General features: G+C 45.9%; 1 protein-coding gene across 2 annotated transcripts; it reads left to right on the top strand.

Moving 5' to 3' along the window:
* Window positions 1–3,080: 3,080 nt before the first annotated feature.
* Window positions 3,081–12,487, top strand: LOC141992882 (uncharacterized). Of its 2 annotated transcripts, XM_074962215.1 has the most exons (3): window positions 3,081–3,162; window positions 11,077–11,473; window positions 12,141–12,487. In XM_074962215.1, exons 2-3 carry the CDS (start codon window positions 11,089–11,091, stop codon window positions 12,437–12,439), a joined length of 684 nt encoding a protein of 227 aa, XP_074818316.1. In that variant the 5' UTR covers window positions 3,081–3,162; window positions 11,077–11,088; the 3' UTR covers window positions 12,440–12,487. The 2 variants fall into 2 exon arrangements, with proteins under 2 accessions (XP_074818316.1, XP_074818315.1); XM_074962214.1 differs by lacking the exon at window positions 3,081–3,162 and having other exon boundaries at window positions 10,946–11,473.
* Window positions 12,488–13,463: the final 976 nt, after the last annotated feature.

Below are 13,463 nucleotides of genomic sequence, written 5' to 3'. Positions count from 1 at the left end.
CTCAATTTTGCTAAAGAAAAGCAGAATAACCTACCGGAATAAGTGTTCAGGTACCTTTGACTCATCATCCACACTTGAGAAGTAAGTGATGCACCTGCCATGCCTCCACAGTCCATGAGTAATGTCTCTCTCTTTCTACCCTTTTTCACCAACCAACCCACTGAAGCCATGGTGCTTCTGTTATGTCTAAGGTCTTTTAACACTTAAGCCTTGACTTCAAAAGCTTGCTAAATTACTAAATTGTGAGAGCAGCCATGCTACAAAAACAGCTCAGGTTACACAGAGTGATTTGATTAACAGCTCAGAGTTACAGCTGAAGACTGTAGCTTTGTCCCTACTGCATTATTATTAGCTCATGCTTCAGTAGTACTTAAGCATCTACCCACTGCCCATGTCAGACCATCTAGCTCGAATTTAAAGCACCAGATAACTCAAGCTAGAGATTTGTGTGTGTGTGTAGATTTGGGAGTTGGGTTAGAGGCAACTCTAGTTATACCTTGAGCTAACACTGCAGTGAAGACAAGCCATTAGAGAAAATTTTCTTTGAGTTTCTAGCCCATATGTTTATAAACAAAAGCTTAAGTTCTGCAGACACTGATGAATACTCATCAGATGTACTGAAACAGAATCTGTAAACACCAGCTCAATCTTATCATACTTTCTAGTCTTGACATATCCCCTCCCTACTTGGGAAAGAGTTTTTATCTCCCGTGTATGATTTTAAAAGGTTTAAATGCCTTGAGCCTTAACACCTTTTAAATTATCCCTTTTTAGCAAGGCATGAGAGGATGTTTCCCAGACAGTGTGTAAATATAAAATGTAAAGTTCACTCACCTTTAGTAACGAATGGCTTATAAAAATAACAAAGCTTAAATTACACTTAAATCTACTCAGTACAATGTACATCATTTAGATATAGTTACCTATCACTATTTTTCAAGCAGATGCCAGGCTATAACAGTAAAGCACTTGGCTAATTCTCAGAATAGATGTGCTTGAATAAAGTACTCCTGAAGGTTTCTATTAAGGTCTTCTAGCACAAAAGTCCTTGATGCATTATTAGGAACTTGGGACATCAGAAAGTACATTTTCTGTACAGTGAAAATCTAAAACTTGGCCAGATTCTTGGGAATGACTTGATCATTCTGTGCCACAATGAATCTGCCTGTAGAGCAAGTGTATCCAGTCCTCAGAAGGTCACTTGAACCCATGGTAAGTCTAATCATTTTCCTTGAAAAGAGAGCCTTGAAATTAATGCAAATGGATTGTTGTGGTTAAATGGAAAATACATGCAGCTTGGCTGCACTTCTGCTGCAGGAGACTAGAGTTCTTAAAGAGCATTTGCACCCAAAATCAGTTTATTTTTGTGGTATATCCCAAAGAATCATCTAAGTGTCCCTTGAATTTAAAGCTAGCCTCATGTGAAGTGTATGCTGATAGTACGTGAGGAGGAAGAGACCTCCAGTAGCTACAGCAGATCTACTCTGTAAAGAATCAAAAAGAACACCTTCAACTTCCCATCCCACAGCTAGAGCACACAAGAAAACACTGGCCACCTCTACTGCTGTGAGAAACAGCTGCCACTCATGGAGCCGCTTAGAGAAGATTCTGCGATACTGTTGGGTGTAGAGGTACTGAGGTGGAGGGTGGAAAGACTGAAGGGTTTGTCAGGGAAGATTACAGAATGGATTTGGGTGATGACAGGTTAGGGAATGGGACTCTTTCCAGGGAATTGCTGATAGGCAAAAAAATTGTAGCAGAGCCCCTTTTGCGAGGATATCGCTGTGGCTTTGGTGAATTTGTTCCATCATTTTCATTTTAATGGTGGGAGTGGTGTATTTTCCCCCAAAGAATTTCAAGAAAGGGTGGGGTAAGTATTTTCACTACTAATAACACAAATGTTTAGAAAGATGTATGGGATTCTTCCCCCCCCCCCCCATTAAAAAATCCATTCCTGGTTTGGGGGAAGGAGGTTGGGTTTTTTTCCCCAAACACAACGTTTCTTTCAAGGAAACTTGTGGTGTGCCTTACCTCCCGCTGTTTTGTTTTTTAAGTTCCTCTTTGAAGTAGTTTGTTATTAGTATTCTCATAGCAGCACACATTTAGCAAACAAATTGCTCAGGTAATGCTGAGGCTTTTTCCTCTTTGGTGGCACTCTTCTCAGTTTCTGAAACTGGATCCAGTTTGGGTTTGTGTGACAGTGCACAAATGTTTATCCTAGCCCTGGAGCTCTAGTAGTTTTCACCCTGAAGAAAACATTTCTCTACTCCAGCTGCAGTTATCTTAGTGATAGGATGAACTCCAGTCTCGTATGGAGAAGACAGTGTGGCAAGAGTAAAATAGGCTGGTCTATGGAAGACAATATTGGTTGGTCCACCAGTACCACTTCCTGTCATACCTAGATATTCTTTGAAAGGGACTGAATTCCTTAATGAGTTGGACCTGGCATCCTTAGTCTGTCTAACTGACAGGATCACAATACAAAGCAGAATGTAGTCAGGCTACTGAACAGATGAAGTATAAAGCAACAAACACAGTTTACAATGTTTTAAAATCTCTCTGCTGTATTCCCTGGCACACACGTTGCTTCTACATGTTCTGCCAAACAGCCAAAATCTGACAGAATAAAACATTATTCCAGATTCCTAAGGAATCAATAAGATGGAAGCAAGATGGTGGTACATAACAAGAAACAAAACAAATCCCCATTGATCCCTTTTTCAAATCTCAAGAATCGAGACAGGACCCATTGCTCATCAAATGGTTTGAACTTGAAAATAAAGTTTTTTAAAAAAAAAATTTCACATGTGCCTTTGATTTATTATGGTGTTTAAAAACAACCAAACAAACCTACCTCCTAAACAAAATACATGTTAAATAGTTTTTAAACAAAACTGAATTGTTAAATCAATAGCCCAAATAGACCATTAGAGGGCAGCATTCAGAGACTTATGATTACTAACAGTAGTTTCAAGAAGCAGTCCTGGCAGGCATCGGAGGAATGGATTCTATCTACTGCTCCTTTATAGACAGAAAGGTCTGCCTTTCAACGACCGACTTAGTCATATGATATTGCCATCAGTCTACTTCATACTGCAGAATGCTGAGATGGTTGTAATACAGCAGGAAAACTACTGAAAATGCCACCAACCAGTCAAAAATGTATGTCTTCAGATCTGCTTTGTATTTATTTTAGTGAAATAGTATTATAATGAATTTGCTCATTTCTTGTATTTACAGGAAAAGACCTACACAGGGCTATGGTTGATAAAACTTCCTAACAAGAACTTTATTTAGAGATACCTTTATTTAAGGAGACAGGTAATAGTCAGTTGAGAGCAATTCTAAGAAGAACCAACAGATTGCATGGGATTTAAATTACTTCCCTCTGAGGCGATCAATGATTTTTTGATATGCTCATCAGACATAACAAGCCTGGTTGTAATCTCACACTTGAATGCAACTGAGTTAGTCCTTGTCTGTACAATTGAGTTGCACCTCTATAAAACTCGTGTGAGAAAACAATCAGGCCCAATAGATGGATTTTGAGAATAAAGTGGTATCAACTGGTGTCCACTGTGCCAAATGGATCAAACAAAAGCGGGACTACAGTATGATATAAAAGCTCTGAAGAAGTCCCAGTTTTGTTATATTCTAGTTCATTAAACCACACCTAGATAAGTTAATCATAAAAGAAGCACAACACATCGTAGTGATTCCTCTTCCAAACTGAGAAAGAATCTATAATTGCATCCCTAACTGCTTTTCTTCTTCGAGTTCTTGCTCATGTCAATTCCATTCTAGGTGTGTGGGTACCCACGTGCACAGTTGTCAGAGACTTTTGCCTTGGTGGTATCAGTAGGGTCAGCTGTGGCACCCCTTGGAGTGCCACCCTCATGAGTCGGTATATTAGGCGCTGCGCGCCCTCCGCCCTCTCAGTTCCTTGATACCACCGGTGACGATTGGTTGGAGCACCTTGTCTTGCAGATCGCAAGAGCATTAGCAGTTCTTTACAACCTTTATCTTCTTTGTGCACAGTTTGTAGGTACTTAGTTAGCCATTCAGTTAAGTGTTAAGTTAGTTGGTAGTTAGAGTCTTGGCTGGGACTTCGTCCTAGAGCAAAGCATGCCTTGCTGTCCGAGCTTCAAACAATGTTCGTCAAGCAGCAGGCTAATGCCTATCAGTGACCTCTATGACTGCTGCTTGAAGTGTTTGGGGGGGTCCCATAGGAAGGACAAGTGTCAAATCTGTAAAAACTTTCGACCTAGAACCCAAAAGGAGCGGGATATCCATTTGAGGGTCCTCCTCATGGAGGCTGCGCTTCATCCTGCATCAGAGCTCTCCCACTTGGGCTGGGGCAGAGAGTTGGGGTGCAGGAATGTGAGGATGCTGGCTGAGGGTGAGGGCTCTGGGGTTGGGCCAGGGATGAGGGGTTTGGGGTGCAGGAGTGTGCTCTGGGGCTACAGTCGGCAGAGAAGACTCCCTATAGCTCTCTTCCCCCCCCCCCCCCCCGCAGCAACTGGGCTGGGGAAGAGGCACCTCTCCCTGCCGTGGCAGCTCCAGGGCTGGGACCGCAGGATATACACCCCTCCCCTGGGTACTTGTTGGGACACATGACAGCCTGCACTTGCGTGGTCCAGCATATGCTGCTCCGCCTCGGGCCCCTGCAGGTATTGCTGGTGTCGGTCTACGTCCCCAGCAGACACAGCCTGGACTGGGTGATCTGGATTCCGAACTGCATACTGTTGTCACTCACCTGGTGGCAGGATCCTACATTGGTGTTGGCAGGAGTCCCCTTTGCGACTACTTCCCCGTCGGTGACACTCGTCTCCAATGCATTGCACCTGGGGTGGGGCAGTCCACCTGGGCAATCTCAGCACGCAAGGTTATTGATCCAGTCACGATCGATCCCTCCATATCAACATCAGAGAGCTCAGACTTTTTCGCCTGACCAGTCAAGCCTTCCTACCTCACATGTAAACAAAGCGGTCCAATTACTAATGGACAACACAGCAACTATGTTCTATATCAACAAGCAAGACAGCGCCAGATTGTCTTTCCTTTGCCAGGAAGCCCTCAGGTTCTGGGAACTGCAGCACGACCTTCATCTCGTGACCACTCACCTCCCTGGGGCCAAGAACACTTTGGCAGATCGCATCAGCAGGACCTTCTCATCTCACCATGAGTGGTCCCTCCATCTGGAAGGGGTCAGCTTCATCTTCCGTAAGTGGGGAACTCCCCAGGTGGACCTGTTTGTGTCCAGACAGAACAGGAAATGCCATGTTTTCTGCTCGATTTGAGGGATCGACAGGAGCTCCCTATCAGATGCTTTTCTGCTGCCATGGTCGGGCGCTCTGTTTTACGCCTACCCCCCCCCCCACTTCCGTTAATTCAGAGTTCTCATGAAGATCAAGCAGGACAGGGTGAAGGTGATCTTCATAGCACTGGCTTGGCCGTGCCAGCACTGGTTAAGCACACTGCTGGACGTCTCGGTGGCTGCTCCATTACGACTGCTGCTCCAACCGGACCTACTGTCAAAAAACCATGGCAGTCTTCTGCATCTGAACCTGGAGACGCTGCAACTGACGGTTTGGCTGCCGCATGGTTGAATGTGTTGGAGCGGCAGTGTCCAACATGTCCTGTTGGGCAGTAGAAAGCCCTCCACCAAAGTAACCTACCTTGCCAAATGGAAGCGGTTCGCCTGCTGAATGTCGCATAAAGGCATTCAGCCCAAGCAAGCGTCGCTGCAGTTAATCCTGGACTACCTTCTGCATCTCAAGCTCCAAGGCCTGTCCCTTCATCTATCAAGGTCCATTTGGCAGTTATCTCGGCCTTCCATTCCCCGCTCGAGGGTAGGTCAGTTTTGGCCCAGGACATGACGGTCAGGTTCCTCAAGGGCCTCGAGCACCTTTACCCGCACATCAAGGACCCTGTTCCTCCGTGGGACCTGAATCTGGTGCTGTTGCGGCTCCTGAGTCCCCACTTCAAGTCTCTTGCTTCCTGATCTCTCCATCACCTGTCCTGGAAGGTCATGTTCCTGGTCGCAATAACATCTACCCACTGGGTCTCCGAGATTAGGGCACTCACCTCAGAACCGCCCTATATGGTCTTTTACAAAGACGCAGTCCAGCTGAGGCAACACCCAGCCTTCCTGCCCAAGGTGGCCTCTCAGTTTCATACAAGCCAGGATATTTTCTTACCTGTCTTTTTTCCAAAGCCGCATATGTCAGAGGTGTAGCATAGGCTGCATTCCCTAGACGTCAGGTGGGCGCTAGCCTTCTGCATTGAAAGGACAAAGCCATTCTGCAAAACAACGCGGCCGACAGAATGAAAGGTCGCCCAGTGTCTGCTCAAAGAATTTCTTCTTGGATCACCGGCATTCTCTACTGCTATGATCACGCGAAGGTGCAACCCCCGGCGATTGTAACTGCCCACTCGACCAGGGTGCAGGCCTCTTTGGCAGCCTTTCTGGCCCAAGTGCCTATCCAGGACATCAGTAGGGCGGCCACCTGGTCGTCTGTCCATACGTTAACGTCCCACTATGCACTTACCCAGCAGGCCCTGGACGATGCTGGCTTCGGTAGAGCAGTACTGCAAGCCGCCAAACTGTGAATTCTGAGCCCACCTCCGAGGATACTGCTTGTGAGTCACCTAGAATGGAATCAACATGAGCAAGCACTTGAAGAACAACAGATACCTGTCTTTTGTAACTGTTCTGTGAGATGTGTTGCTCATGTCCATTCCATTACCTGCCCTCCTATCCATCTGTCGGAGTTGCCAACGGGAAGGAACTGTGAGGGTGTAACGTCGGCGACGCCTAATATACCAACGCATAAGCGCGGCACTCAACACGGTACTGCAGCTGACCCTACTGATACCAATAAGGCAAAAGTCTCCAACTGTGCACGTGGATGCGCACACACCTAGAATGGAATGGACATGAGTAACACATCTCGAAGAACAACAGTTGCAAAAGGTAGGTAACCGTTTTTTCTTTGTTACTCAAAGTGGTATTCTATTAAATACTAGGGTCGCTTGTTTTAATCCAAAACAGATGACAATTGCATTCTTAGATTTGCTCTGAATTGAAGGGGGAGAGTGCCTACCTAGCACTATTTAAAGCTTGGAAATTTACATACTGAATTACAACAGCTTTCTACAATTAAATGCAAAAACTAAGTTAAGAAGGAAGTTTGGAATGCCAATTTTATGTTTCCAGAGCATCTGTAACTCTCTTAGGCCTTGTCTACACTACAGGGGAAATTCGATCTAAGCTACGCAATATGAGTTCTGTGAATAGCATAATTCAAATGGATGTAACTTAGACCTACTTACCTCTGGATCCACACTACGCGATGTCAACGGGAGATGCTGTCCTGTCGACTCCCCCTACTCGATCTGGTGGAGTGCAGGAGTCCACGAGAGAGTGATCTGCGGTCGATTTAGCGGGTCTTCACTAGACCCGCTAAATTGACCGCCGATGTATCGAACGTCAATCCCCCAGTAAGTGTAGACTATATAGTATTTTGCTGCCTTCTGTTTTTTTTTTTTGTTTTGTTTTGTTTGCATACACATTGGTTCAAAGTAATTACTTTGTAGGAACCACAACTTTGAATTTGTGCATATCAGACAATAAGAAAGTGTCAGTTGAGTGTTTGAGCATATTTGAATAAGCAGGTGACATCTTGTATGTGAGTGAGGTACCATAGGCTGCTAACCTAGTTCAGCATCTGTTTCCCCACACGCACTTTTGTTTGTTTATTTTAAGGCTGACTGGATTTTCACTAACTCTGTTGGTGTTTTCAGGGGAGTGAATAGGAGGCTTGTTCCCCTAACTTGTCACCTGTGGGAAATTGACTAGTGCTCTCTAGAGATTTCAGGAAGAAGTCGATGAGATTGTTCAGAGGGTCAGCCCTGAGCCTGCTCCTCCATGCTGTAGCAGCAGGATGTATGTGCTCCTCTGTGTAGTATTCTGCTCTTTGAATACTGAAAACACACTGTGACCCAGACTCTAGGATCCTGTGAGGTGACAGGATCCCAGAGCTCAGGCTGCAGCCCAAGCACAAACATCTACACTACAATTAAACAGCCCTTTTTCCTGAGCCTGAGTCAGCTTGCATGGGCCAGCTTCCAGTCTAGTTGCAGTGTGTAGAGATATAGTCAGGGTGCACTGAAGGATTTCACAATCACCATCATTAATTGATCTGGCTTTACTGCAAGCTAATCTTCCACCTCATCTCAAAGAACTAGAAAACCTCTGCAATGGACCCTCCTTTCAAACATTAACTGAACTGGGTGAAAGTAAGATCAAAGTTTATATTCAGCTTGCTATTTCATATGGTCTTATTCATTTTACCTATATGATTACTCACTTTACGATGGACAAAAACATGTAACTGTTCTCTTGGAGTTAGGACAGTATAACCAGTCATTGTCACAGCCAGCACACACACACATTAAATAGCCAGTCAGTGCTTTAACCTCACTCTTGTTTGCTAGGATTGCAACTCACAGTTATGGTGTGAATGTAATGACAAACTTAACTTTAAAATCAGATTGCATTGTATCTGATTGTAGAATTGCCTGGCTTTTCTAGCAGTGATGTTTCAGACAAAGTGTGATTCACGTGGCCAGGAAAGAAAAAGATTCCAAATGCCATAATTCTGCCAATCATGTAAACTGCTTCTGTCCTCTCCAGAGAAAATCAAAGGTTCAGTGACTGGATCACAGGTTCTCCCTCTTTGGTACATACAATCTCCTCCAATCAGGGAACAGAAATGATACTATGTGGTCAAGCAGACCTAGCACACAATGATGAATCTACAAACCACAGTTCATATACAATTCCTAGGCTGAAACTTGTTCATAAACTACCCAGCAGTTACAGATAGCCCATTTTTCTGTTTATAAACTGATTTTCATGCTAAATTTGTCAAATGATTCATTCAAAATAGCTCAGTTCCCAATTATGATTGTGAATTACAATAACAGCTGATGGCAACAGGATCTGGCAGCAGAAGCTGCGCGATATAAACTGGCACACTTTGCAGCTGAACAAGTTCCAAAGAGTACAACTACACAGAAAGGGTGAGGTAGTTCTGCCTCACTTGTATTTTATTCAAGCAAAGGGAGGGTTGTTATGTAGAAGACATTTTTTCTTGCCATTTTAGATAGACCTCTTTCCTATTCCGCTAATTTGTTTGGTGTCTGTAACATGATGTGGTTCTCGGCAGCATTTTCCAACCAGTGTTGTTTACAAGTGAAGGCTGTGTGACTGGGGCTGCAGAAATCCTGAAGACTAAGTCTTCCCAAAAAACACATGCTGCACTGAGCTGAGTGTAAAAGAGCCTGTCCTGTTTTTCAACCTTCATTGTGGACCACCTCCACATTGGACCTCCCTTTCAAACATCACCAGAGCTGAACAAAAGTCAAGTCAATGTTTATTTTTATCTTGCTACTTCAGATGTGAACCTTAAGGCTGGTCTACACTGGCAAGTTTCTGAGCAGTAAAGCCACTTTTTGCACTCAAACTGCAGATGGGTACACACTGCCAAGCCACTTCGTGAGCAGAAACTCCTCAATTGCAGCGTTGCAAAAAAAAAAAAAAACTACCTCGAGGAGAGTCATAAGGCTGTTTGCGCAGAGGCTCCAGCGCTCTATTGCCAGTGTAGACACTTGATTGCTTTCTGTGCTGTAATTGGCCTCCGGAGCTGCGCCATAATGCCTCGAGTGACTGCTCTGCTCGTTGTTTTGAACTCGGCTGCCCTGGAGACATATGCCCCTGCCCTTTCAAAGCACCATTTCTGACAGCCCTTGTGTGCTGTGCTGATCTGCTCCGGGACACAAAGCAAACCATTAATGTGGAATGCTCATGCTGTTGAACACAGAGGCAGGTGTCTGTGTGTGAGAGAGAGTTTGCTGTGGAGAGAGCCCGGGGAGGGAGGCAGGGGCTGATGTCAGGGTTTCCCCCTCCCCCGCCTCAAGACTGGTTGCTTCCTGCCACTGTCTGAACTTACAAGACAGCATGCTCTCTCTCATACACACACACACACACACACACACTCTCTCTCTCTCTCTCTCTCTCTCTCTCTCTTTTCCCCCACCCCCACTTCAACTGAAAAGCAGCTGGCAATGTACTAGGATGCCCATGGAAGATGGGATTGAGAAAACTGAATCATGTGATGCTGTGCCTGCCCCATGAGGCATTGCAAACCCTTCCCAAAGCACCCTGTGGCCAGTTGCACAGTGGGATAGCTACCACAATGTGCTGCTGTCTTTGCCATTGCAAGAGCTGCTAATATGGATGCGCTCCAGCGTCACAAGGAGCACAGTGTGGACAGGCAACAGCACTTTAATTCCAGCATTTTAATAAAAGTGGTATAACTTGTGGTGCAGAAACTTGCCAGTGTAGACATACCCTTAGTTCCTTTCTCTGCCCTCCTCTAGCCCAATACTCAGTCCTGACTGTATATGTTGACTTCCTTCATAAAGAACAGCTATTCAGCTTCTTTTCTCTGAATTTTTAGGTCTTGAATCAAAGGGCTTGTCTACACTTGTGAGTTAGAAGGCATTAAAGGAGCTCCGGGCACACTAGCTCACTACCCGTCCACACTGGCAAGGCACGTAGAGTGCCCAGACTCCGCGGCTAGAGCACTCCTGCTACTCCACCTCGGAGAGTGGAATAGTGCTGGATGCACCCCCACTGGAGCACCGCAGTGCCAGGGTGGACGCCCTGGTCTGTTAGTGCACTCTGATTGGCCTCCAGAAGTGTCCCACAATGCCTGTTCTAGCCACTCTGGTCATCACATTTTGAACTCTACTGCCCTGCCCTCAGGTGACCAACCTTCAGACCCACCCTTTAAATTCTCTGGGAATTTTGAAAATCCCCTTCCTGTTTGCTCAGCCAGGCATGGAGTGCTCTCAGCAAATCTTTCCAGGTGACCATGCCTCCACGCGCCAGGCAATCCCCAGTATGGACCAATGGTGAGGTGCTGGACCTCATCAGTGTTTGGGGGGAGGAAGCTGTCCGGTCCCAGCTGCACTCCAGCCATAGGAATTATGATACCTTTTGGGCAGATATCAAGAGACATGATGGAAAGGGGCCATGACTGGGATGCTCTGCAGTGCAGGATTAAAGTGAAGGAGCTGCAAAATGTCTACCACAAAGCCCATGAGGCAAACCACTGCTCTGGTGCTGCCTCTGCGACCTGCCGTTTCTACAAAGAGCTGGATGCGATATTTGGGGGTGACCCCACCTCCACTCCGAATACCACCATAGACACTTCAGAGCCCAGTCCAACAAGGCAGAAGGAGAAGAAGGAGGAGCGAAGCAGGAGCGAGGGTGCTGAGGCAGAGGAAGACACCCCAGAATCCCTAGATGCATACAGCCAGGAGCTGTTCTCAAGCCAGGAGGAAGGTAGCCAGTTGCAGCAGCCAGTGTTTGGGGAAGCACAAACACCAGAGGAGGTTCCCGGTAAGCGGCTTTTATTTTGGGAAGGAAGTTATTCGGTGCGAGCTCTTGGGGAGAGAAGGGTTAGGGCTGCATGCATGCCCAGATGCGGAATAGGGTGTTGATGTGCTCTCTCACATCGCAGTAATCAGCCTCAGTGATTTCTTCAAAGGTCTCATCCAGAAGTTGAGCAATGCGCTTGCGCAGGTTTCTTGGGAGAGCTACTGTGGTCCTTGTCCCAGTCGGGTAACATGTCCACACCACTGTGCCGTGATGGGTGGGGGGGACCATTGCTGCACACAGGCAAGCAGCATATGGGCCCAGGTGGAAGCCGTATTATAGTAGAAGACCCTCCCTTGCTTCCCAGGTCACCCTCAGCAGCGAGATATCTTCCAGGACGAACTGCTGTGGAAAATGTGGGGACAGTGTTCAGTATAGGGGCCCCCTGCCACTGTTGGCTCTCCCCAAGACACAGAAACCCAGAGGACCGTACAGCCATGAAACAATCGGTCACGCTTGACCCTGTGCTTACTCACCATTTTGGGGCTCCCGTGGGTTATGTGTGCTCGCTTTGGGACGGGCAAATTATGCTATTGTGTAGACTGTGCTTGCCCTTAAGTACAGGGGAATCATTGCTCTGTCTGGTGTGAACAATGCTGCCTCTGTTAAGTGTTGCATTTTGCCTTTACAGATGCAACCTTGAGATCTCAGCGGTCCATGTTATCACCAGCCAAAAGTCTCCAAAGATACAGAAAGAGGCCACGTAGAAGCAAGGAAGACATTTTGCATGAAGTAATGCAGCATTCAAGTAATGATAATCAGAAAGTGCAGGAGTGGCAGGACAGTGAAAGGAGGATCCACCAGCAGACTGAGGAGCACCGGCACAAAAGCACTGTGCTCTGGCAGCAAAGCACGGATCAGCAGATAAGCATATGGAGCGCCAAGCGGACTCTATCCCCATCACCATACAGTATAGCCATCCTGAAGTGAAGCACTCATTGCACAGCATTCCAGACAGGAAGTCTGAGTATGAGAACAGGACATACGCAAATCAGTGATTGTACCGTTCCTCACCCTACCCCCTTGCCCTTTCTGTTTCCCAAGCAGTTGTGTTTCTTTTTAATAAATGAATTTTCTTTTCAATAAGTAGATTTTTTTGGCTTTGAAAACATTCTTTATTATTGCATAAAGTAAAAGATACCTTATCCCAGGAAAGAAACAGGCACTGCAAGTCAGTGTAGCAAATACAGATTCCTACTAACATTTGAACCACTGCACTTCACTCCCGTGCAGGGCACCAGACATTACTGGTGGTTTTCAGCCTCAAATTGCTCCCTCAAGGCATCCCTAATCCTTGCAGCCCCGCGCTGGGCCCCTCTACTAGTCATGCTCTCTGGCTGTTCAAATTCAGCCTCCAGTTCCATGCCTGAGTGAATTGTTCACCCTTCCCTTCACAAATGTTATGGAGGGTACAGCATGCGGATATAACCGCAGGGATGCTGTCATCAGCCAGGTCCAGCTTCCCATACCGAAAGTGCCAACGATGCTTTAATTGGCCAAAAGCACACTCCGCAGTCATTCTGCACTGGCTCAGCCTGTTGTTGAACTGCTGTTATACCAATAAAATAAAAACCAGCAGGATCTTATTAAAGGGAATAAGAAAAATGCCACATTTATTGTGAATACAGAAAGAATCATAGTAAGCAGTTAGTTTTAGTTATAGCTATAACATTCCATTTAATTTCATATTTATTCACACATTCATTCACACACACACAGGTTCTGCAAGGTTGTTATCATAGTTACCAGCCTTAGAGTTGCTTATGCCAAGCCACTAGCCAGGTGGCCTGGACACGAGGAGGGAGCAGGGCCTTGTCAGATGCACATCTGGTGCTTCTGGAAGTTGATTTGCAGAAACAGACCCCAAAGTTCTCAGTTTCTAGACTCCATTTTTATAGGTATCTCTTCCTATGCCAGTCTTTGGGAATTGCTTCATCATGCTGTTGCTGAATCA

Source organism: Natator depressus, chromosome 8 (assembly GCF_965152275.1).
Source record: "Natator depressus isolate rNatDep1 chromosome 8, rNatDep2.hap1, whole genome shotgun sequence".
In the NCBI taxonomy this organism is placed as follows: domain Eukaryota; kingdom Metazoa; phylum Chordata; order Testudines; family Cheloniidae; genus Natator; species Natator depressus.
Note: the sequence above shows the minus strand (reverse complement) of the source record. Positions and strands in the feature narration are given on the sequence as shown.